This window comes from Amphiura filiformis, chromosome 17 (genome assembly GCF_039555335.1).
Source record: "Amphiura filiformis chromosome 17, Afil_fr2py, whole genome shotgun sequence".
In the NCBI taxonomy this organism is placed as follows: Eukaryota; Metazoa; Echinodermata; class Ophiuroidea; order Amphilepidida; family Amphiuridae; genus Amphiura; species Amphiura filiformis.
Genome location: NC_092644.1, coordinates 25,412,800 through 25,437,438, shown reverse-complemented (window position 1 = coordinate 25,437,438; position 24,639 = coordinate 25,412,800). Strand labels below are relative to the sequence as shown.

At 35.1% G+C, this 24,639-nt stretch overlaps 1 protein-coding gene across 1 annotated transcript in view; it reads left to right on the top strand.

The window, feature by feature from the left end:
• Positions 1 to 19,565, top strand: part of LOC140137539 (stomatin-like) — a 248,197-nt gene extending 228,632 nt beyond the window's left edge. Inside the window, exons 6-9 of the mRNA XM_072159252.1 lie at positions 3,850 to 3,905; positions 10,741 to 10,819; positions 13,777 to 13,946; positions 19,164 to 19,565. Of these exons, the coding sequence (XP_072015353.1) occupies positions 3,850 to 3,905; positions 10,741 to 10,819; positions 13,777 to 13,946; positions 19,164 to 19,503 (645 nt within the window). The 3' untranslated portion in view covers positions 19,504 to 19,565. The remainder of the gene's footprint in view (positions 1 to 3,849; positions 3,906 to 10,740; positions 10,820 to 13,776; positions 13,947 to 19,163) is intronic.
• Positions 19,566 to 24,639: the final 5,074 nt, after the last annotated feature.

The window sequence follows — 24,639 nt, the reverse complement described above, 5'->3', positions numbered from 1 at the left end:
GCACATCACATTACCTGCCAATATATCACATGAATAACTTGCTATCTACTGAAGATAGCACATCACATTACCTGCCAATATATCACATGAATAACTTGCTATCTACTGAAGATAGCACATCACATTACCTGCCGATATATCACATGAATAACTTGCTATCTACTGAAGATAGCACCTCACATTATCTGCTGATATATCACATGAATAACTTACTATCTACTGAAGATAGCACATCACATTACCTGCCGATATATCACATGAATAACTTGCTATCTACTGAAGATAGCACATCACATTACCTGCCAATATATCACATGAATAACTTGCTATCTACTGAAGATAGCACATCACATTACCTGCCGATATATCACATGAATAACTTGCTATCTACTGAAGATAGCACCTCACATTATCTGCTGATATATCACATGAATAACTTGCTATCTACTGAAGATAGCACATCACATTACCTGCCGATATATCACATGAATAACTTGCTATCTACTGAAGATAGCACATCACATTACCTGCCAATATATCACATGAATAACTTGCTATCTACTGAAGATAGCACATCACATTACCTGCCGATATATCACATGTATAACTTGCTATCTACTGAAGATAGCACATCACATTACCTGCCGATATATCACATGAATAACTTGCTATCTACTGAAGATAGCACATCACATTACCTGCTGATATATCACATGAATAACTTGCTATCTACTGAAGATAGCACATCACATTACCTGCCGATATATCACATGAATAACTTGCTATCTACTGAAGATAGCACATCACATTATCTGCTGATATATCACATGTATAACTTGCTATCTACTGAAGATAGCACATCACATTACCTGCCGATATATCACATGAATAACTTGCTATCTACTGAAGATAGCCCATCACATTATCTGCTGATATATCACATGAATAACTTGCTATCTACTGAAGATAGCACATCACATTACCTGCCGATATATCACATGAATAACTTGCTATCTACTGAAGATAGCACATCACATTACCTGCCGATATATCACATGAATAACTTGCTATATACTGAAGATAGCACATCACATTACCTGCTGATATATCACATGAATAACTTGCTATCTACTGAAGATAGCACATCACATTACCTGCCGATATATCACATGAATAACTTGCTATCTACTGAAGATAGCACATCACATTACCTGCTGATATATCACATGAATAACTTGCTATATACTGAAGATAGCACATCACATTACCTGCTGATATATCACATGAATAACTTGCTATCTACTGAAGATAGCACATCACATTACCTGCCAATATACCACATGAATAACTTGCTATCTACTGAAGATAGCACATCACATTACCTGCCGATATATCACATGAATAACTTGCTATCTACTGAAGATAGCACATCACATTACCTGCTGATATATCAAATGAATAACTTGCTATCTACTGAAGATAGCACATCACATTACCTGCTGATATATCACATGAATAACTTGCTATCTACTGAAGATAGCACATCACATTACCTGCCGATATACCACATGAATAACTTGCTATCTACTGAAGATAGCACATCACATTACCTGCCGATATATCACATGAATAACTTGCTATCTACTGAAGATAGCACCTCACATTACCTGCTGATATATCACATGAATAACTTGCTATCTACTGAAGATAGCACATCACATTACCTGCCGATATATCACATAAATAACTTGCTATCTACTGAAGATAGCACATCACATTACCTGCCGATATATCACATGAATAACTTGCTATCTACTGAAGATAGCACATCACATTACCTGCCGATATATCACATGAATAACTTGCTATCTACTGAAGATAGCACCTCACATTACCTGCCGATATATCACATGAATAACTTGCTATCTACTGAAGATAGCACATCACATTACCTGCCGATATACCACATGAATAACTTGCTATCTACTGAAGATAGCACATCACATTACCTGCCGATATATCACATGAATAATCAAGGAGAAATCCCAGGAATCATCCTGGGATTTGGGGATATCGATCGGTGAATTGAGACATTGGCCCCCGACTCATGAAATCTGTAAGGATCAATACACATTACAATTTATACCATGTATTGGTTATTGATTGAAATACAGCACTAGATATAATCACATTTTACAGTAAGAACTGGAAGGAACCGTTAGCAAAGGGAGTGTGGGAAGTAAAAAAACAAAGTGAACATAGAGTGCCTTGAAACCGAGGAAATGTTTATACAGATGGCTGGGATATATGTCAGATGAAGCTTGCAAGCTTAGTTTGAGACAAAAAATAACTTGTAATACGATTGATGTGTCTATTAAGGTTATTAACTGTCTTAGGTAGGGCAAAGGGAAAGAGGCAGTATATTATGATGGACAATTGAGCAAAAATAGCCCTGGACATGAGAGGTAAAATAACATTAACCTCATGAGAACTACCTGCCGATTGGCCAAAATGAATATTGTGTCCAATTTTGAACCAACCAAGGAGGGCATTAATAATATCATCTGCATATGCAAGTTCGGCCATAAATAGATTTAAAGCCTAGTCATAATTGGCAATTGAAATGAGCATTTCAAGTTATCAACCAATCAGAAATGCTGTTAGATGATCAGTAGTGTCCAGGAAGTTAACAGGTCTCAGAGCAACCTATGTGACACATCTCATCTTTTCAAGAACTTCAGTGGTTTCCATAGACATTTTTGGTCAAAAACAACAACAGAGTAACTTTGAATAAAGTAGAATATATGTCAGTATAAGCCAATTACATGCAGATTTTTTAATGAATATTTTGATTATGAACAAGTCACCATGGAACAAGTTAGGGTTGGGTTGCAGAATTCAGCACAGTTACTCAGCTTAATGGTGAATGCTGTACATTTAAGAAATAAACATAACTGATCAAAGTTCTTATTTCACTGACAAGATTTTTTAAAATGAAAAAAAAAGACTATTAGTTTCTTTTGAATCAATTAAAGTTTGATTTAAATCTGAAAGATTGAATTTCAAATTCTTAAGATTTAAATTTAAATACACATTATTTGCTAACCACTGTTTCTACAGAATAATTTTAAATCCTGATGTAAGAATGAAAGATATATAGATTTCAGTCAGTGTCTGCCTTTGCGTCCATGAGTTAATTAAATTTGCATATTACCCACAATGCATCATGATTTAACTATATAGGTCACATATATCAAAATGGTGGAAAAGAAATGTCACTCATTTATACCCTTTTGGTTAGCCAATGTCAACATGGGGTCATCAGGTAAATATTTTCCTAACATATTGAACTAACACCTCAGCTATATGGTACTTCACAATATGACAGTAATAGTACAGAAAAGAGCAAATGTTTGTCATTTTTCGGCACACAGATTTAGACAAAATTACATGTTGAACATCAAATACACAAGACATACCACACGACTGATTGCGCATATGTGAGTAGGTAAGGGGAATGAGTCACATGTCGACCTTGGTCAAAAATGACTTTTATAGATGTTTCAAAAGAAGACATTTAGAGCTTTCAGAAACTGAAAATCCCATGTTGATACGACTTTTCGTTACGAAGTTATGTCAATTTATCAATCACTGAAAACAACATAAACCAAAAGAATTTTAACACTTTCTTTGCCAATATCTCAAAATCAATATTAGTGACATCCGACTCATTTCCCTTGATCGTGTCACAATTATATGGAGGTTTAAATCAAAATGCATTATGGGTAATTGACAAACAGAGAATTGTATTATTATTATTAACATTATCATTTTGTTTTTAATTTACAGAGCTCGTTGGATGAGGCAACCGACCCATGGGGTATCAAGGTGGAGAGAGTTGAAATGTAAGTTGATGTTGCTAAGGTTTTCATGAGGTGGACATTTTAGGAAATTTCTCCCCACCAATTTTGGGCTTTGAACCCTCCCAACAGTTTCTCCCCAGTCAAAATATATCTGGAAAATGTACTCTTCTCTTCTACCAAGTCAAAAATGCTTTATTTTAGGCAAAATTTTGGATATACCCTCCAAAAATTTTCTTTCCCCCGCCCCCACAAAAAAATCCTGGTGTTCATGGTTTTATGTAGGCCTATACACAAAAAAATTACATGGAGCTTTTGATGAATCTTTTTCATCATATGAAATAGCACAACTTTGAAGAATTACTATCTTCAGTAGATAGCAAAATATGCTTTAAAAGAATAATTGTTCTACACTTTATAGCTTTTAAAATATACATTTGCATGATGAGCTCATCTTTCAGAAATTGTTTTAAACATTCAAGCATTTTATAGTGGCATAATGATTGATTGAACAAGTGAATGATCCAAATCTTAACTCTCATCATGCGGGTGTTGACTGTAGACAACAAATTCAATTTTTTTTAATTCAAAAAATTTCAGAATTTTCATGACCATATTTGGAATCGGCATAAAAAATACATTAGAATGAGTACAAACAAGCCTAGTATTGGTTAAGTGGATGGAGCTTTTGATGAATCTTTGTCATAATGTGAAATAGCACAACTTTAAAGAATTACTATCTTCAGTAGATAACAACAATGTGCTTCAAAGGAATAATTGTTCAACATTTTATAGCTTTTAAAATACACATTTGCATGATGAGCTCAACAATTTCAGAAATTGTTTTAAATATTCAAGCATTTTACAGTGGCATTGTGATTGATTGAACAAGTGAATGATTTAAACTTTTTTAAAGTTAAAATTCTCCATGTGGGTGTCAACTGCAGATGACAAGTTCAATTTTTTTCCCCAAAAATTTTCAGAAATGTAAATTGTTATGACCATATGTGGAATCAGCATGAAAAGTACATTAGAATGAGTACAAACAAGCCTAGTATTGGTTCAGTGGTTCTTAAGATAACTCGTGATATTTTGAGAAAATATCTCAAAACTTGCACTTTTTATGTTGAAGCCAATGGCAAGGAACCATAATACTATGTCCTATAAAATTTGACACACATTCACAAATTAGATTCCGTGTACAAATCAAGAATGAGGTTTATTGTTGCATTCATACCAGATAGCAATCCAAGCATTCTACGCATGTTTTACCAGAACACACATTTATCTAAGTATCGCAAGTTACTCAGCTCCCCAGAGAGCGTTCCAGACGAAATAAACCCTGTGTACCTCATGTAAGTTGTGTTGGGTCACGCGTATTAACGCACCCTTAACCCGGGTTTTACTTTGAGATAGCTTCCACTAGAGGAAGGAAACTACTTACAGCAGACATGAAAGCCTTCCCATCATGCATTGCTAGGCTATTCCATACACCCCCTATGGAAGCTACAGCTTTAATCTCCCACATAGGGGGGGTGTAGATTTCAAATGGAATCACCCATTTAGGTAACTCCATTTGAAATCCACACTCCCTGTGTGGAAGATTAAAGTTATGTCTTCCATAGGGGGTGTATGGATTTCAACTGGAATAGCCCAATGCATGATGGGCCTTAATCTCCCACATATCACCCATTCAGGTAACTCCATTTGAAATTCACACTCCCTGTGTGGAGAAGACAAAGGTTATGTCTTCCAAAGCGGGCATATGCATTTCAACTGGAATAGCCCAACAGCTCGCAATTGTGTGCAAAGCATCAGGGGAAGTCTTGATTTTCCGATGTTAAAACTACTTATGATTAGCTCGTAAGCGTGGTGTTGAATAAGGTATCAACGACATTCATAACCAAACGTGGAAATGTTTCCGCACATCTCATATCCCGATCGTAATTGATACATCGTAATGCTACAAATGAAATCTTACCCATCGTGTTAGGAGGTAAAAGATGACAGTGAAATACACCATCATACAATCTATGGTTTTACAAAAAAAAGACGATTTAACAAATTTTAGAATACAATGGATTTGAAAGAATTGCAAAATGCTTGTCCGGTTTGTGAAGTAGCTGTACTTTAGCAGTGTTTGTTATTCATGAGCATGCCACTAGTTCATGCTTAAGTGTCTCCTGAGGCTCCCGAATCATTTAGGTAGCTTTTTAGAGAAACACAGATCCAGAATTGATGCACCTGTTAAAAATCCTTTCTGTATCCAAAATGAGGTGAATACTGATGAGGTGTCCACGATTGGTGGCGATGATTTTGTCAATTTGACCCAAAGTTGCTGGGATTCATGTGATTTGACAACTCGATGGTTGGGAACCAGAAAGCCTTAATTCACAATGATGTACTCCTCCTGGGTACTCCCACAATATAAAGTCGCCAAGGCACTATAGGAGATACAGTCTATTAAACATTACAAAATTGAAATAGAAAACAAAGAAATTTCAGAGGAAATATTGATTTTTAAGACCAAAGTAAGGAACCATCCTAACATGTTTGGTATGTTTTTAAAGGGTACTGTATAAAATAAGGATTTTAAATCTGGAATATCTCTAAAAGTTACTTTATGCTGATTTGTGAGAGCATGTCATTGTGAGTTAAGGCTTTCTGGTTCTCAACCCTCAAACTGATAGGTTACAATGATTTGATCTGAATAGAATAGAATAGAATAGAATAGAATAGAATAGAATACAGGGTGTCCCAAAAAAAGAGGCCCCTCATTGCGCCCTCTTTTTCTCCTATTTCTGAAAACTTGATTAAATATATTTTTATATGTAAAGAAACCTTTAATTGTTAGCTTTAATAAACCAAAACAATTATTTCAATCGGCTCACAACTTTTGAAGATATGCCCTTTTGAATAAAAGTACCAGTTTTTCACTCTGTCCATGGATAGCAACCAGAGTGGTTGGGATGGCTCATGCTGTGGAGTGGCCTGTACGATCACCAGACCTCACACCACTTGATTTTTTTTGCTTTGTGGCAAAATCCAAGATATTCGCAAATGCATTACTGAATGCATTCGCAAGTATCCGGTGCACAAGGATGGTACACAACGCAATTGATGCAATGAGGACCAGGGCTGAAACCTGTATTCGCCAAGGAGGCAACCAGGTAGAGGGCAGAGCAGCACAGCACTTCAGAAGAACTAAAGACAAATCAAACAGCCTTTTAGGGCTACCTTTTATCCTAAAAAGAGAAATGACTTATGTTGTAAATTTTAAAAAAAGAAAGCAAGAAACAACAAAGTAAGAAAGTAAGAAACATAATAAAACAAAAAGGCATAAATAACCAAGAAAAAATAAGTAATTGCAAGTAAAGCCAAAGAAGTCCCATTCGGTATCCATTTTACCCACAAATTAATGACACTATTAACAAAATCCATTGCCCATAAACCCACCGGTAAAGCCCATTCGATAAATAAAGTTATTTTATAAAGTTATCATTGAGGAATGTTTGATATTCATGCATGGTATGTGTACTCCTTTTCAATCTTTGAAGTAGCGAAACCTTCTCCGTGGACGGAGTGAAAAGCGGGTACATTTCTTTAAAAGAGCATATCTTCAAAAGTTGTGAGCCGATTGATATAATTGTTTTGGTTTATTAAAGCTAACGACTCAAGGTTTTTTACATACCAAAATATATTTGATCAACTTTTCAGAAATAGGAGAAAAGAGAGGCGCAATGAGGGGCCTTTTTTTTTTTTGACACCCTGTAGAATAGAATAGAATATAATAGAATAGAATAGAATAATTAAAGAGTTTAACTTCAACACTACACTATTTTTTTGCTCACCTAGAACATTTTCGCTAGGTCGACTAGTGTGTCTTCAGCAGATGGTGATGCTGCGATGATATCTTGACTACAATCAGGATAGTCCTTACTGATGACCTCGCTGATGACGTCATATGATTGTCACAATGACATAGGATTTTACAATGTTGTTCCACCCTGGGCATCAGCAGGTTATCCCAGATAGGATCTTCTAGTCCTTTATCACAGTTCAGTCTCGATTTGCGAGTCCTTTTGTCATGTATGTGTGTCATCAGTAAGGACTATCCCGATTGATAGACAAGATATCACAGCATCATCTGCCGAAGATGCTAGTCGACCTAGCGAAAACATTCCAGGTGAGCAAAAATAGTATAGTGTTAAAGTTAAACTCTTTAATCATTTTATATATCTAGCACTACGTATGAATCAGGCGCGTAGCAAGCGGGGGGACAGGGTGGACGAAGTCCATGGGCCCCGAGGGTTCATGGGCCCCAAGCAAAAAAGAAAATTAAATAAGCGATAATTTAAAGGAGATGCTAAAAAGCAGGGCCGAATTTACCCGGACCATGCCAAAATTTGGAGGCCCAAACTCACCGTGAGGAAGGTGTGTGCACTCAAGAGGCCAAGTTTGGTTTACAAATTGGGGCCCTACTATAAGATCGACAGTGGTGGCAGAAGCATTGCAAATTAGAGGACGATAAGCATATTTTTTTCCTATCTTATAAGGACATTTGCGCGCGAAATAAAATTTTAATTTCAGACCATTTTAGCCCAAAATGAAGGTGAATTTTACTATGTGATGGGCTAGTATGATATGCGCGAAGCACTCAAAATTTTGCAATTTTGCCATATTTTGATTCAAAACATGCTGTTATCGGGCTAAGAAGAACATGCACAGGGCAATTGGGGGGGGGGGCTCTGGCCCAATGGAAAATCCGGCCATGCTAAAAGGGCCCTGCACTGATTCTTGTCCATGGGCCCTCGGGGCTCTTGCTACGCCCCTGGTATGAATATCCACTCATACAGAATAGAATAGAATAGAATGGTATAAACTGTTGAAAATTAGTGCTTTGCTAAACCAGAATTATCTCAATTTAAGATTTAGGCAGTTTTTGAACAATCATAAATGTGCTTATAAACCCTGCAAATGGCAAACATGAAAGGAATCTAATGACGACAAAATGTGCTATTCCAGTTGAACTCCATATGCCCCACTATGGAAGACATGACCTTAATCTTCTACACAAGGAGTGTGAATTTCAAATGGGGTTACCTGAATGGATGACTCTATTTAAAATCTACACCTCATGTGTGAGAAATTAAGGTCATGTCTTTCATAGGGGCATATAATTTCAACTGGAATAATAATCAAGGACTTAACACAAAGGAAGGATAAAATGTATGCACATGTATGCCATTACTTTATTCATGTCATGCAACTGAGGCTTTCAAATTCTTAAACCATGATTAACATGGTTAGCATGAACCCGAGCAATGTTGATTTTGGGGATATCTGCTGCAGACACTTACAGAATTAGTTATTTTTAATGTTTAAGTACGAGCTATTCTGATCCAATTGACCTATTTCTGCTTGTTGATCATTTGATTGTTTTAACTCCATGCAGACAACAAGTTTCAATTTTTTTTTTTGAAATTTCAAAAATGTCAGAATTGTACATTATCATGACCATATTTGGAATCAGCATGAAAAATGCATTAAAATGAGTACAAACAAGCCTAGTATTGGTTCAGTGGTTCTTGAGATAGCTCTTGCTATTTTTAGAAACGATCTCAAAACTTACACTTTTTACGTTGAAGCCTATGGCTAGCAAGCAGAGCATTAAGCATGTTAAGTCATAGATGTAATACCGATAGTTGCGAGAAAGAGAGGGGGAAAGAGAGGGAGAGAGAGGGAGTATTGAGATAAAAGTGAAAGATAGCAGTACTAGTGTATAACATTAACACTCTCCACGTGGGTGTCGACTGCAGATGACAAGTTTTAAAAAAAAAATCAAAAATTCAAAAAATTCAGAATTGTAAATTTTTATGACCATAATTGAAATCAGCGTGGAAAATGCTTTAAAATGAGTACAAACAAGCCTAGTATTGGTTCAGGAGTTCTTGAGACAGCTCTTGATATTTTGAGAAAATATCTCAAAACTTCTCTGAAGCCTATGGCCAGCACGCAGAACATTAAGAAGTGCAGAATGGGTTTATATGGCATACTAACCAACTAACCGAAGAAAGCTTGACGTTTACATTGAATACAATGTCTGAATTAAGTGAATAAGTGGATGATTCAGATTCATGCATGCTACTATTGTTCATTAAGTACATGTATGTCATTCACAAAGCTACTTAAACTTAAAAATAACAAGTTGACTTCATTACATTATCTGCTTTCACTGGGACAAGTCTCTTCCCCCCCTTTCCAGTGGCTGGGAGTATAAGCTGTTGTTTTTGGGTGTTTTTTTTTTTTTTGGGGGGTGAACAAAATATTTATTTCAAAAAAAAATTTCAAATGATTTTTTTTGGTTCTGACTAGGGGAGGACAACTGCAGGAAAAACCAAAGTTGTTTTGTGCAGGATTTTCCACTATGTCCTTTGTGTCACCACTCGTCTTTTGTTTTTCTTTTTTCTCTCTTGTCCTTTTTACTATCTTTCACTGTATATCATGCTCTCCCTTTTTCTTCCTTTTCTTTCTTGCAAAATAATTTGCTATAGAAAAGGCACCATGAAAGTAGAAGTCCTCATGAACAATACCAGGTATGAATGCAGAACTTCAGGGCCCAGGGGAGGGGGCACTTTCTTGGAGAACCCTACAGGGAGTTCTCTCTTGGATTAGAAAATTTTGCAAATGCTGTTCTTTTTACATAAAAAATGTATCTAGAACACTAAAGGTTTAAAAAAATTCTTGTAACTGGGGGATGGGAAGTTTCATGCGTGCCCATAGAAATTATCTCAGTGAATACCCAACTAATTATTACTATATGACTCATTTCAAACAAAGAGGTGACTATTTTTGATATTGTTGTTGTTTGTTCATACAGTAAGGATGTCCGCCTCCCTGTGCAACTCCAGCGTGCAATGGCAGCAGAAGCAGAGGCAGCAAGGGAAGCCAGAGCTAAGGTAAAACAAATGATTCTATTATTACTACTTCATCAATACCAATATCAGCAGTAGATAGCTACTTCATCAATACCAATATCAGCAGTAGATAGCTACTTTATCAATACCAATATCAGCAGTAGATAGCTACTTCATCAATACCAATATCAGCAGTAGATAGCTACTTCATCAATACCAATATCAGCAGTAGATAGCTACTTCATCAATACCAATATCAGCTGTAAATAGTTACTTCATCAATACCAATATTAGTAGAAGATAGCTACTGCATCAGTACTAATATCAGCAATAGATAGCTACTTCATCAGCAGTAGACATAATATCGATATCAGCAGTCGAAAACCAGATCATTCCAGTATCAGCTAGCATAAGATGGCTTTTTAAGGTTGGTCTTAACCCTGGAATTATGTTAAATGCAACAAAAGAAATTCTTGGGCCAAATATATTTTGTATCAATTTTTAAAAACTAGATAAAAATATCTAAAAGCTGTTCTTTATTTTTTTGAATTTTGACTAACCTTGAGAAATTTGCACCAAAAATGGTTAAAATATTTGTAAAAAAAAAAAAAACATAAAAAAAGCCTGATTTTTGCCCAAATTTCAAATATTTTTGGTGAAGTTGGCAAAATAAAAAAAAATAAAAAAAACTGCTCCTAGATGTTTTTATCCAGTTTTTAAAAATTAATAAAAAAATTTTGACCCAAGAATTTTTTTTGGTAAAATAAGTGGACCAAAAATTTTGGGATTTGGCCCAAATTTGACCCCACAGATGAATTTATCAAGTCTTTGCTATTCTAAATATGTATACTTTTATATACTTCAAACCAACAATTTAGCAGTTATGAGGCCAGAAAGTTTCCATAATTCCAGGGTTAAGACCAAGCTTAATTCAGTATCAATATCAGTAGTAGATATCTACTTCATCAATACCGTTATCAGTATAATATCAATAGCAGTTGTAGGTAGTATTAGATAGTTACTTCCTCAATTCAGAAATTAGCAAATAGTTACTTCATCAATGCCAACATCAACAGTAGAGTTACTTCATCAATACTAATATCAGAAGTAGCAAGGTACTTCATCAGTACCAGCTTCAACAGATAATAGCTACTTCATCGATGCCAATATCAGCATGAAGTATACAACTACTTCATCAATGCCAACATCAGCAGTAGATAGTTACTTTATCAATACCAATATCAGCAGTAGATAGCTACTTCATCAATACCAATATCAGCTGTAGATAGTTACTTCATAAATACCAATATCATCAATACCAATATCAGCTGTGGATAGTTACTTCATCAATACCTATATCAGTAGTAGATAGCTACTTCATCAATATCAATATCAGCTGTGGTTAGTTACTTCATCAATACCAATACCAACAGTAGATAGTTACTCCATCAATACCAATATCAGCTGTAGATAGTTGCTTCATCAATACCAATATCAGCAGTAGATGCTACTTCATCAATACCAATATCAGCTGTAGATAGTTGCTTCATCAATACCAATATCAGCAGTAGATGCTACTTCATCAATACCAATATCAGCAATAGATGGTACTTCATTAATACCAATATCAGCACTAGATAGCTACTTCCCAGCAAACACAAAAACGTTTTAAAAAACGTTTTAAATAAGTTATATTTTGGCTTTTGGTTTAGGTAAAAACGTTTTAATAACATTAAAATGTCGGGTTATATAAAGGTCATGATAACATTTTAAAAGCGTTTTGTATGAAAACACACTACAACAATATTTTTAAATGTTTTCAAAAAATGTTATTGTAAACTATTTTTGCAAACATTTTGCCAAATATTGTGTCAATACTTAAATAACATTATGTTAAAATATTTGAACCCAGCAAGCACAGAAATGTTCTTAAAATGTTTTTTCAAAACCTATTAATAACATTTAAATGTCGGGTTATATAAAGGTCATGAAAACGTTTTTAAAAGCGTTATTGAAAATATTTTGGGCAAACATTTTTACATAAAATATTTTTTCAACTCCCAAAATAACATTCTGTTTAGAATGTTTTGTATCAAGTTTTCAAGAATGTTTTTGGAATGTTATTAAAACGTTTTTATACCCTTTATATAACCCGACATTTAAGCGTTTTCTGTAAAACATTTTTGTTTGCTGAGCATTAGATTATCAAAAATGTTTTTTAAGGTTATGAAAACGTTTTATACTCTTAATATACCATTTATATAACCCGACATTTAAACGTTTTCTGACAACCTTTTATAACCTTTTGCGAATGATGTCGAAAACGTTTTGTGTTTGCTGGGTTCATCAATACCAATATCAGCTGTAGATAGTTACTTCATCAATACCAATATCAGCTGTGGATAGTTACTTCACTAATACCAATATCAACAGTAGATAGCTACTTCATCAATATCAGCAATAGATTGTTACTTCGTCAATACCAATATCAGCAGTAGATAGCTTCTTCATCAATACCAATATCAGCAGTAGAAAGCTACTTCATCAATACCAGCTTCTACAAATAATAGATATTTCATCAATACCAATATCAGCATGCGATATACAGCTACATCATCAATGCTAACATCAACAGTAGATAGCTATTTCATCCCTTCCAATATCAGCAGTAGATAGTTACTTTATCAATACCATTATCAGCAGTAGATAGCTACTTCATCAATACCGATATCAGCAGCAAATAGTTACTTCATAAATACTAATACCAGCAATAGATAGTTACTTCATCAATACTAAAATCAGCATATAAAATTCCAGTTAACTCACAAACACTAAATCAGAATCAACTGAAATGTTAGGAATAAACTTTAAATGTTAATATCTACTCAAACATACCATTAAAAGATGATTCTAGAATTGCAAAATACTGCTTCAATAGGTATATAATAAAAAAATAATAATTTTGCACTTTTCCACTCTTTGTTTTAATTTGTCAACAGGTGATTGCAGCAGAGGGTGAACAGAATGCCTCCCGCGCCCTGAAGGAGGCAGCCGATGTCATCGCTGAAGCGCCCTCTGCCCTACAGCTGCGATACTTACAGACTCTCAACACCATCTCAGCCGAGAAGAACTCCACCATTATATTCCCTCTACCAATTGACCTACTCAGGTGAGGAGTAAATATTGTACAAACAAACAAACAAAGCTGCAAACATTTTACTACTTTTGCAGGTCCTATGTCACTGCAGGGGAAATAATGGGAAAACTAATTTATTAGAATATTGCAAAATTCAGTTCAAAGTAGCTGTTACGTGACATACTTCAACACAATTGTAGGTGATTTATTAGCATTTGACACGATTTCATGAAATTTATCTCAATCTCATATGATTTATCAAAAGTTATCACTAATGGCTGTGATGTAGGTTAGGCAATTTTGAGTTGTTTTGTGCTATATATTGTGATAATGAGCCATTTGGTTGATTATGTGCATTTTCCAAATTTTCCCCAGTGACATGTGTCCTTTCTATCGCATACTCTATGAGCTTGATGTATGAAGTAATTTGCACAATTTTGACAATTTTGAAAATTCTGAAAATGTTTAAATTTTGACTTATACCAAATGTAGTCAATAATAATAATTGATTAAAAAATGTAAAAATGGCATATATTGTGATTTGCAACTGAAATTTTCAAATTGTCAAAATAGCCTTTGGTGCAAGCTGAAAAGAATGAACCCATGTTCAAAGTCCAGGATTCAGGGTGAAAACAATCTGTCACATTCAGTGGAGTGGAATAACTTCATACTTCAATCTGGATAGAGTATAGCATTGGTAAATGTGTTTGGTGCATGTTTCTAATTTGTATGATACAACAGCATCGTGTCAATTAGTGGTGAGTAAGGCAAGTCATATCAATCATATTTGTGTAATGGGCTATTCCATTTAGAATCTACACCACCCCTGTGGAAGATTTTGGAAATATTGTCCACAGGGGAGTATGAATTTCAAATGGAATGAACACATTAGGCAGCTCCATTTGAATTTCATACACTCTCTGAGAAAGATTCAACATGAATTGTCAGCAGAGGGAGGGTGAGTTGCAAATGGAGCTGCCTAATGTATTCATTCCATTTGAAATTCATACTCCCCTGTGGACAATATTTCCAAAATCTTCCACAGGGGTGGTGTAGATTTTATGGAATAGCCCAATAAGGGACAGGTTGACACATAATATGGTGTCAGTTACTTAGTCAACATGTCTTGTGCTAGCCTATTAGGCTATACAAAAAACAAAAGCTTGTGCCTGTAGGCCACACTATTTAGGGAGCAATTTTATCGGTTTTATATATGAGAAATCCATACCAAAATAATATTTTCAAGCAGAACATTTTTCAAAAGATTTGTTTATTATACATTTTGTTTACAAGTAATATGAAATCAATAAATCGATCTATATTTTTCATATCCAACCTACTCGGCACTGATATGACAATAAAATTTATGAGTTGAAGCACACGTTACCATAAAACCTGACTCTAAAATAAAGAAAAAAATAATAACAAAACCAATATATTTCACAATTTGGTTGTCAGACCAACAACAGGAAACAATAAGCTATGCCAGTTTATTAATTTGCTCCATGCGGGTGTAGACTGCAGACGACAAGCTTCAACATTTTGTTAATGACAACAATTCAGAATTGTAAATTTTCATGACTATATTTGGAATCAGCATGAAAAATGCATTAAAATGAGTACAAACAAGCTTAGTATTGGTTCAGTGGTTCTTGAGATAGGTCTTGATATTTTGGGAAAATATCATAAAACTTGGACTTTTTATGTTGAAGCATTAATATTGCCTGGGTCGTGTTAGGTTTATGTCAAATTAAAGGGGTATTCAGGGATTTTCTGTACAAAATATCTTTCCTAACTGCTTAATGAAATGATCAACAAGCGCATGGTAAAAATTTGATTAAACAGAACATAAATATGATTGATGGATTGAATGATTACTATTATTTTTCTCACTGAATAGATTCATCAGGTTTGTAGATAAACAGATTAAATAAATTTCGTATGCACAAAACCAGAAATTTACTCACGATTGACGGTTTAAGTCTATCATGGTCGATGAACATCTTCAGAATGATGATGGTAGATCCTCACCACTTCCGGTTTGCCAGATCCCGACTGTAGATGGTGTTTCAGCCAGGAGAGGATCGTATACGTGACTTAAGTAGTGGGCCCCCTCGTCTCTATTCATGACGTTGGTTCCCCTTCTCCTGATCCAGATGTTTTGCTTGTTCTTTACCCGCCAAGCTCGAAAACAATCGTCAAGTGAACAGTCAAAATCAGCCATAGCAGATCATGCTGTGCAACACAATCACATCATTAACTGGGACAATGCAAAGATCCTTTGTAAGGAGTGTGACTCAACTCTAGACACATCAGAGAATCCATCTGGATCAGGAGAAGGGAACCAACGTCATGAATAGAGACGAGGGGCCCACTACTTAAGTCACGATAATACGATCCTCTCCTGGCTGAAACACCATCTACAGTCGGGATCTGGCAAACCGGAAGTGGTGAGGATCTACCATCATCATTCTGAAGATGTCTATCGACCATGATAGACGAAACCGTCAATCGTGAGTAAATTTCTGGTTTTGTGCATACGAAATTTATTTAATCTATTATTTTTCTATTTAGTTTCCATTTAAATTTATGTTAAAAATCCTACTGTACTTGACATATTTCTCTATCTTTGAAATGATAATAAAAATCTATTTACTTATCCCAGATGTTTAATAAAAGCATGCTACTAAAATGGAAGCTAATTGATTTCTCCTTTAACCTTTAAATAATGTTTTATTCTGTCTATCCTGCTATCTGTTGTAAAATGTACCAAAGCTTCAAAGCTAAAGTTGTTTTAGTTAATGCGTTGATACTTCTTTTTTTTCCCAGTTTCTTTTTAGCCACCTTGTAACCTGCAGTTAAACCTTTTTATGAACTGTATGTGTACATCTAGATCTATATCAAAAAGATGCACTTGTCATCTGCTATATACATCTCTCATAATTGTACGGAATAAATTCAAGACACATCTCAATTGGAGGTCACTTCAGATCATCCTGAGCTCACAAGGTTTAAGAACACAGAGAACGCTCCTAAACCATGTGACTTTGGGATGACTTTTAGTAACTTGACATGTGTCTGGTGTTTATTCCAATGAATGAAGCTTGAAATTGCTTAGAGATCTCAAAGCTCTGTTTTGATTGGTTACCCAGATGATTATATCAAGATAAAATTGACCAATCAGGGGCTTTGTAAAAAAAAAAAAAAAAAGCAGTAGTGCCCATAGCATTAAATGTACATTTTATTCAATCAAAGCAAACCAATAGTGTATGATGAAAATAAATGTGTTCTCCTTTGTTCTTTTTCAGATTTTGTATCATTTAAAACTTTTTTGTTTCAAGTCTGATTAGCTTGTCCATCCATTCCAGCCTACCAATCCAGCAGTTTGTTTATCTCAAAGACAATGCAGCATGTGCATGTGGAAAAGAAGATGTTGTCACCTCCAGCATATACCTGTACTCTCTTTTTCAGCCAACTTCATCCCTATGTGAAAGGCAGATACCTGTCACCTTCATCCCTATGTGTTTATTCCCAAAGAAATAAACTTTTGCTCTTTACTTTGAACACCGAGCTTCAATTGGAATGATTTGTTGCTTTGATTTGTCTTTTATTTTTCCTTTGTGCTCTTTTTTATAAGGAAAAAAAAGAAGAAAAAAAAGGAGTTCTTTTAAGGCAAAAGAAAAAAAATGTAAATTTCAAAAGTTATGTACATGGTCTCCTCGGCCAAACCTCTTTTCTCTTCCTTTTTTGCCTTACCTTTCCATATTTTAAGTGTTATCCTTCATATTAACAAAACCTTGTTATATTTTGTTTGGCTTATAATTAGCAAAAAAATGAGACTCATAACATTGTGTATTGATATAGAATATTGTATAAGCAGTTGGGTCAGGGTGCTGGCACTCGCTTAACAAATGTGAATTTCCGCAAGCATAAGTTGGGAGTTTATTGACATGCCCAGTAACAACAAAAAACAAATAATTTTAATTATAAGCCAAACAAACTGTAGCCATCATAGCAGCTCATTTTAAAACAGACTATTACTCTTTACTTCTTTAAATTGCACGCACATTAGAGCTCTGTAATGTGAATGGGTTTGACAACAAAATGAGTGGTGCTTCAGTTGAAAAAGGGAATTCATACTGTCCTGAAACAAGCTTGATTTTGTGCTTTATAATTATTGTGTTCATTGTGTATAGCTATGGTGACATAACAGCTTGACTACCAATTTGTAATGAAATATTTGAGTGTAATTGATAAAAAATGTTCAGATACCAAAGAAAAATGGACACTTCTACAGCACAGACTTGTACAAACTTAGCACGCTTAGGCCTAATACAAATAATTGTTGTATTGGTGTAATCTGACCAACCCTAAAAATATGCCCTAGATTATTTTTATATTTTGGCCAAAAATATATAAAAATTGCGCTGCAGTGTAGTGCAGGAACAACATAAGTACATTAACATCTACGAGTAGCAACAATCCATTCTTTGGCAAATGCAGGAGTGTTCAAAGTTATTAGGGTTATTCAGGGTATCCAGGCCTGGGTGCCCCCTTAGCCCGGGTGCCGGACCCCCAGAGTGCATAGGAGTTACGCCACTGCTTCTCAGGCTATCAGTTGCATCAATAAAACGGATTTTTTTGCCTTATAGTATTGCAAATTATAGTTCTGGATTCAAATGTATTATGTAGATTGCTCCATTAGCAGTAGTTTAATACCCAGTTCTTCCAGCCCATGCATCATCCAATATGAGTTTGTGTACCACTGTTATCCGTAAAGCTTGCATCCCACAAACAGAATTTGCTATTATTTGCTAACCATATTTTTTTTGCTTTCCACCCCTTTGCTGCTTATTTTATTCCTAATTTCTCTTAAATAGCTTTCATGCAAGAAAGTTTGGACCCTGTAGATCACTGCGCAGGGAAATAGCGCCATCTAGAGGCTATTCTTGGGAGCATTCGCAGCACAGTGTTGATTCTCGATACTACCAACACACTGACTTTGGACAGTGGACTCTAATACAGCACTGATTTGAGCAAACATAACATGCTTAGGCCTGAAAAAAAAAGTAATTGTTGTATTGGGTAACCTGACCAACCATAAAAATATCCCCTATATGAGTTTGTGCACCATAGTTATCCATAATGTAAAGCCACCAGTATCCCAGAATCAGGATTATTATATGCTAACAGATTTTTTTCTTGTTTTCTTCTTTCATTGCTTATTTATTCTAAATTTCTCTTAAATAGCGGCCTCACAAGAAATTTGGGACCCCGTAGGTCACCGCGCAGGAAAAGAGCGCCATCTAGAGACCATTCAAGGGAGCATTCGCAGCACAGTGTTGATTCAGGACACTCCCAACACACTGATATTGTTGTAGACTCGGAACACTCAGAACACACGGATCTGGTGATAGAATCGGCGGAACACTCCCGGGAACACTCGGGAAATACAGAATCAGATCATTCAGTACATAATGATCTTGTTATTGTCGATGATACAGATATGCCCGAACAAACCGACATTGTTATCAATGCTGATTCAATATCACCGGAACCCGAAGAGGACAATGCACTAATAATACACTAATTTTGTTGTAACAAGAACAATACAGCTGGAGGGATTGTTGCTAGGGGTTACAAAAACATTCAATTACCATATGGCAACAATTGCTTGACTGTTTCAAATTCAACAGTAATGTATAGCATTCTGGGATACTCGGCTTTTATGTTTGCCTTTTTCTATTTTGTTCACAGCACTATTGCGAGAAAAATGTATTAGTGTGAATGATCGGTCGCACAAACATACGAACAATCAGCACTGACATTATGACCATCGGCGGCAGTTCAAACATCGCATGTGCGTTGCCGAGTTGACAGATACGAGAATCCAACAGGAAACTTGGGTTTCAAAAGGTCAAAGTTCATAAGGTTATTGGTAATTTAAAATGCAAAAGTATTGTCAAAAATTCAGCAGATTCATTCAATTAAACATTAAGTTGTTTGTAAATAGTCTCTTTTTCTGAAGAGTCCTGTTTTGATATTGAAAATAAGAGCTTGGTCTTGGAGCAATGTGATCTTGGAGAGAGGAGAGATTCGACAGAGAATGATAGTGATTGAAACACAGTTATTATGAACGAAAATGTTTGTATCTTAAGATCATCATGTTTATATTCAAGGGAAAAATAGCAGGGCTTGAACCAGAGCCTAGCTGAGGTAGATTGTGTGTGAAGTGCAATTTAATTTGCTCGTCAAATGAAACACAAAATTATCCCTGCGACTGAAATGGGGTTGGCTATTGGTCAAGTGATGGCCTTATTGGTTACCGGTTCAAGGGAGCCAATCACAGGCGTGTGTACTCTGGATCATCGGTGCCATTTTGCTGCTGGGATCATTCTCAATCAGGTTTTCATTGACGACGGACGCAATTTTTTAAATAAAAGCTCATCAATTTTGCATTCTTTCTGAATGCCTGACAAAAGATCCCAAAATTTTGGTGCAGGCTTGTTTCCTTATTTCAGTGTCTGGGGATAATGGGAGCTACTTGCTTCCAACCAAGAGTTAAAACACATTGATAAATATATTGTGGCATGCAAAGATAAGATATTGAGACCTTTTCCAGGAGAGTGTTGCTGCTTAAAAGTACCTCCTGGTCATGTTATACAAGAGGTTATTTGGGAGCTATTTCGTTGTAACAGGCGAGCACATAGAGCCTAGACTAGAGCCTGTTTATTTCTCCCTTGTTTACAATATCTACAGTGAGGCTGGCTTTCCCTTTTAAAGGGAATTTTACTAAGAAATATTGGGATGTATAGGATGGTTAGAAAAAGTCACATTATATCAATGTAAATTGAGGTTTGCATCTTAAGATCATCATGTTAACAATTGAACTTTTTAAGATATAAAATATATAAATAGAAATGGAACATGGAATGGTTAGATAAGACAAAAATTATAATGTAGCCTAAATTGATGCATTTTAGAAGAAAGAAGTAAGATAAGCAACAACTTGATTTATGTCAAATAAGTTTGTTATCTTTGAAACTGGTTTAACCCAACAACATTTAGGAGTACGAAAATGTAAGAAGTGTGCAGCTAAAGGCAAAGCTGTACTGGGTTTGAACAGTTTGAATGGGGCTGTGGTATGTATTATGTTTATTATAATTATGGTAAAATGTTAAACATGAATGGCAAAGAAGAGAAAATATGAGTACTGAATTGTTGAGAATTGGTTGCAAAGTTCATTTTGTAGAACAGTTTGTAGTTTGTACCAAGAATGGAGCTTGTACCATGTTGATGGCAATGGTATTGCTGGTATGAAATGTTTAACAACTTTAAAATAAGCTCTGGATACTTCATTAAGAAAATTATAGACAATGATATGAATATGATAAAATGAAAAATTGTTGCAGCTAGATCAAAGGTAATCAAAAGATGGACAGATTATTTCATAAAAATGAGACATTTTACAAATGAGAACTGACTGTGACTTGTGCAAATAATATATTTGTTACCTACAAATGTTGTAGGTATTTTAAGTAGACTCTGCATACCAGTATTATTAATGAACATGGTTATATAGCAAGGTTGAAAATATTCAGGCGACCATCAAGGATGGGACATCGAAAATAAGATGTTGTTTCCAATCCAAATTAATGATGTTGTAAAGAAATACATAACACATTAATTTGGAGTGCAACCTTGCTATGGCCATGCTAAGGTAGATTACAATGAAAGTGAATTGAGAGAATGGAAAGAACAGGTAAGCAAGCCAAATTGATGTGGACTAAAATGGATCTGAAAGCTATATGGACCTCCTGATTCATATAATAGTATCAGTGTATAATTGTTGTATACAAGACAAGTAAGGACAATTAATGATCTGGATTAAAATGAATGTGATATTAAGAGGTGGTATGTGAAATTAAGTTATGAAAAACGACAAAGCAATCCCAACTGATGTGGACTAAAATGGATCTGAAAGTGTATAGGGAATTTCTGATTCATTATTATATCAGTGTTATTTAGGGGTTTGACACACAACAAGTAGGCTCAAATTACTGATCTGGATTAAATTGAATGTGAATCAAGAGGTTGTGAAGAACAGCAGAGCAAACCAAACTGATGTGGACTAAAATGGATCTAATAGTTATATGGTTCATTGCCATATCAGTGCACTGCTGTAGAGGTTTCACACAAGACAAGCAAGGCCAATTAACAATCTGGATTAAAATAATACACAAAAAGAGGTGGTATACTTTGTCCCAGATCAAGCTCTTACAAAAAAGTAGATAAGTATATTTACAAAAAAAAATATTTAAGAAAAAATACTTTGGATTGTAAACATTAATTCTACCAAAAAAATTCAAATTAGTTGAGTATTTTAAACAGAATGTTAAAATTATGTTTTTATTATTGTGTTATATAGTTGTACTGTTTGTACTGACATATTATGTAATTTTGTTATGTGAACATAGTAGAATTGATATGTCATAGAATGTTTTGTGTTTGTCAAAAGAATTTATGCCAACTTGGGCGACTCCAGTTGAAATCCATATGCCCCATGGAAGATGTGACCTTAATCTCCCACACAGGGGGTGTAGATTTTAAATGGATTCACCCATTCAGGTAACCATTTTGATATTCACACTCCCTGTGTGGGAGATTAAGGTCATGTCTTCCATAAGGGTGTATGGATTCCAATTGGATTAGCTCATTAAATAATATATTTTATAATTTTAAATCATGTTATATCCTATGATATGGACTTTAATTGCACATTTTATTTCTATTTTTATTTCATGAAATTAATTTTTGTGTGATTGTTTGACCTTTTCACAATTATGAATGTAGTCTCATGAATATTCATTGAAAAATACATATATATCTTAATATATTATTAATGATTTTAACACATTGTACAACACTGTAAATATTGATATTGAAACCGTAATATTTGGAATATGTGCAACGGTTTTAGGATGATAACGTATGAGGGCAATGTGCAATTATTTATGATGGATTTGAGCAAAGTTTGTAAGTATTACAATTAGTTCTCTGGGCTGACAGGATGAAAACATTCCCAGAGCGGACAGAGCGCAAAAAGGTTGAAAAAAAACCAAGTGCATCTGACTGGACAAAGGTTGTTGTTAAGAAAACAAGCAATATTGATAGACATTTGGTGTTTTGAAACAGCAAATTTTCTTTCTTATTAAGCTAATGACAGTTGCCATTATTTCATAACTAGGAACGATCAGCTGATGGAATTGTGCAATCATGGAAGCACTTTAGAATGTGTATAACAAGTGGAAAGCTAATAGCTCCTTTATGTCATTTACTTATTCACAAAGTACTAACCCACAAGTTGGTCAGTGGTTCTTGAATGGTTCTTGAGTAATGACATATAATGTCAACTGCCGGAAATCTCAGGCACCATCTTAAGAGCCGCTGACCCATTGCGAGACATTTGATGGTTTGGTTGTGCCATTATGGATTTGTAAAATGACATGCAGCAGCTATTGATGCACCGATCTAGGACAAGATCATCTGGTTATGAGGTTATGAAATGATTACGTAAGTGGGACAACATGACAACTATCTGAACTTAAATTCTACCCCGGGGTTCTGTGGCAGAACCCAAAACTTCTGCCCTCTCATTAGTAACAGAAGACTACAGAATCTAACTGATGGTTGTCTGCTGATGCCCTGGCAACTAACAATTGGGTCTGATTCCTATTGTGTGAAACAAAAGAACCTGTCAGAGTGCTGAGAGTCAACTGGCAGTTTGGTTTTGGAGACATCCCTAAAAATCTAACATATGCTTTATTATCAGTAGATATTTTGTTTAACCTTGGAGTGCAGACTGAATCATATATTATACACTCTTAGAAGATAGAATTCCAAAAGGAACTTTATTTGTCATCTCAGGAGAACCCTTGATAGTTCTTAGAAGAAACATAGAAGGATCTTAAGGCATTCTGAAGAACTTCTTTGGTTCTCTAAAACCATTATATTGGTTTTACCAAAGGTTCTTATAATAAAGGTTTTGAGGGGAACCTCTGTATTCAACACTTAACCAAAAAAGTTCTAAATAATTTTCAGAGAACAAAAAAAGTTCAGTAGAGCAGGATGTTAGCTAGCCACCCATCATTTTGGACAAGCAGATTGCTCCTGGGACAGGCAAAATTAATGTCTGAGACATAATGCTAAATACTTGAAATAATGCTTGAATAAGTTCTGTGAACTCAAAATAAGACTAGACTAACAAATGAAGGCTATAGCAATAGGTATTTCATCTGACTGAACTCCCAGAAGGGGCAGAGATTTAGTGGATGTTTTCAGGGTCAATTTTGGACAGGCAGTTTTGGTGAAAATGACAGGCACTTGTCCAATCCTAGCTAAGACGCTGCTGTATAGAGTGTCCTAAGCTCCTTTTTGTGGTTCCTTCTGAGAACCTTCAAGGGTTATCCTGAGAGGACAAATAAAGTCCATTTTGGAACTATTTTCTAAGAGTGTACACTAAGCTTTTATAAAGCACCATAAACATGATGATGATGTACCTTCCAAGTCAAAAGACCGCATCTGCTGTTTAATTTACTTGGTAGTAATTGCTATATTGTTACTTTTTGGTATTCAGAAGAGCAGAATTGATAATCGTTTTGATATTTCAGGATGAAAATAAGACATGCATTTTTCTTCATAAGATCAAGTTTTTTTATCCACTTTA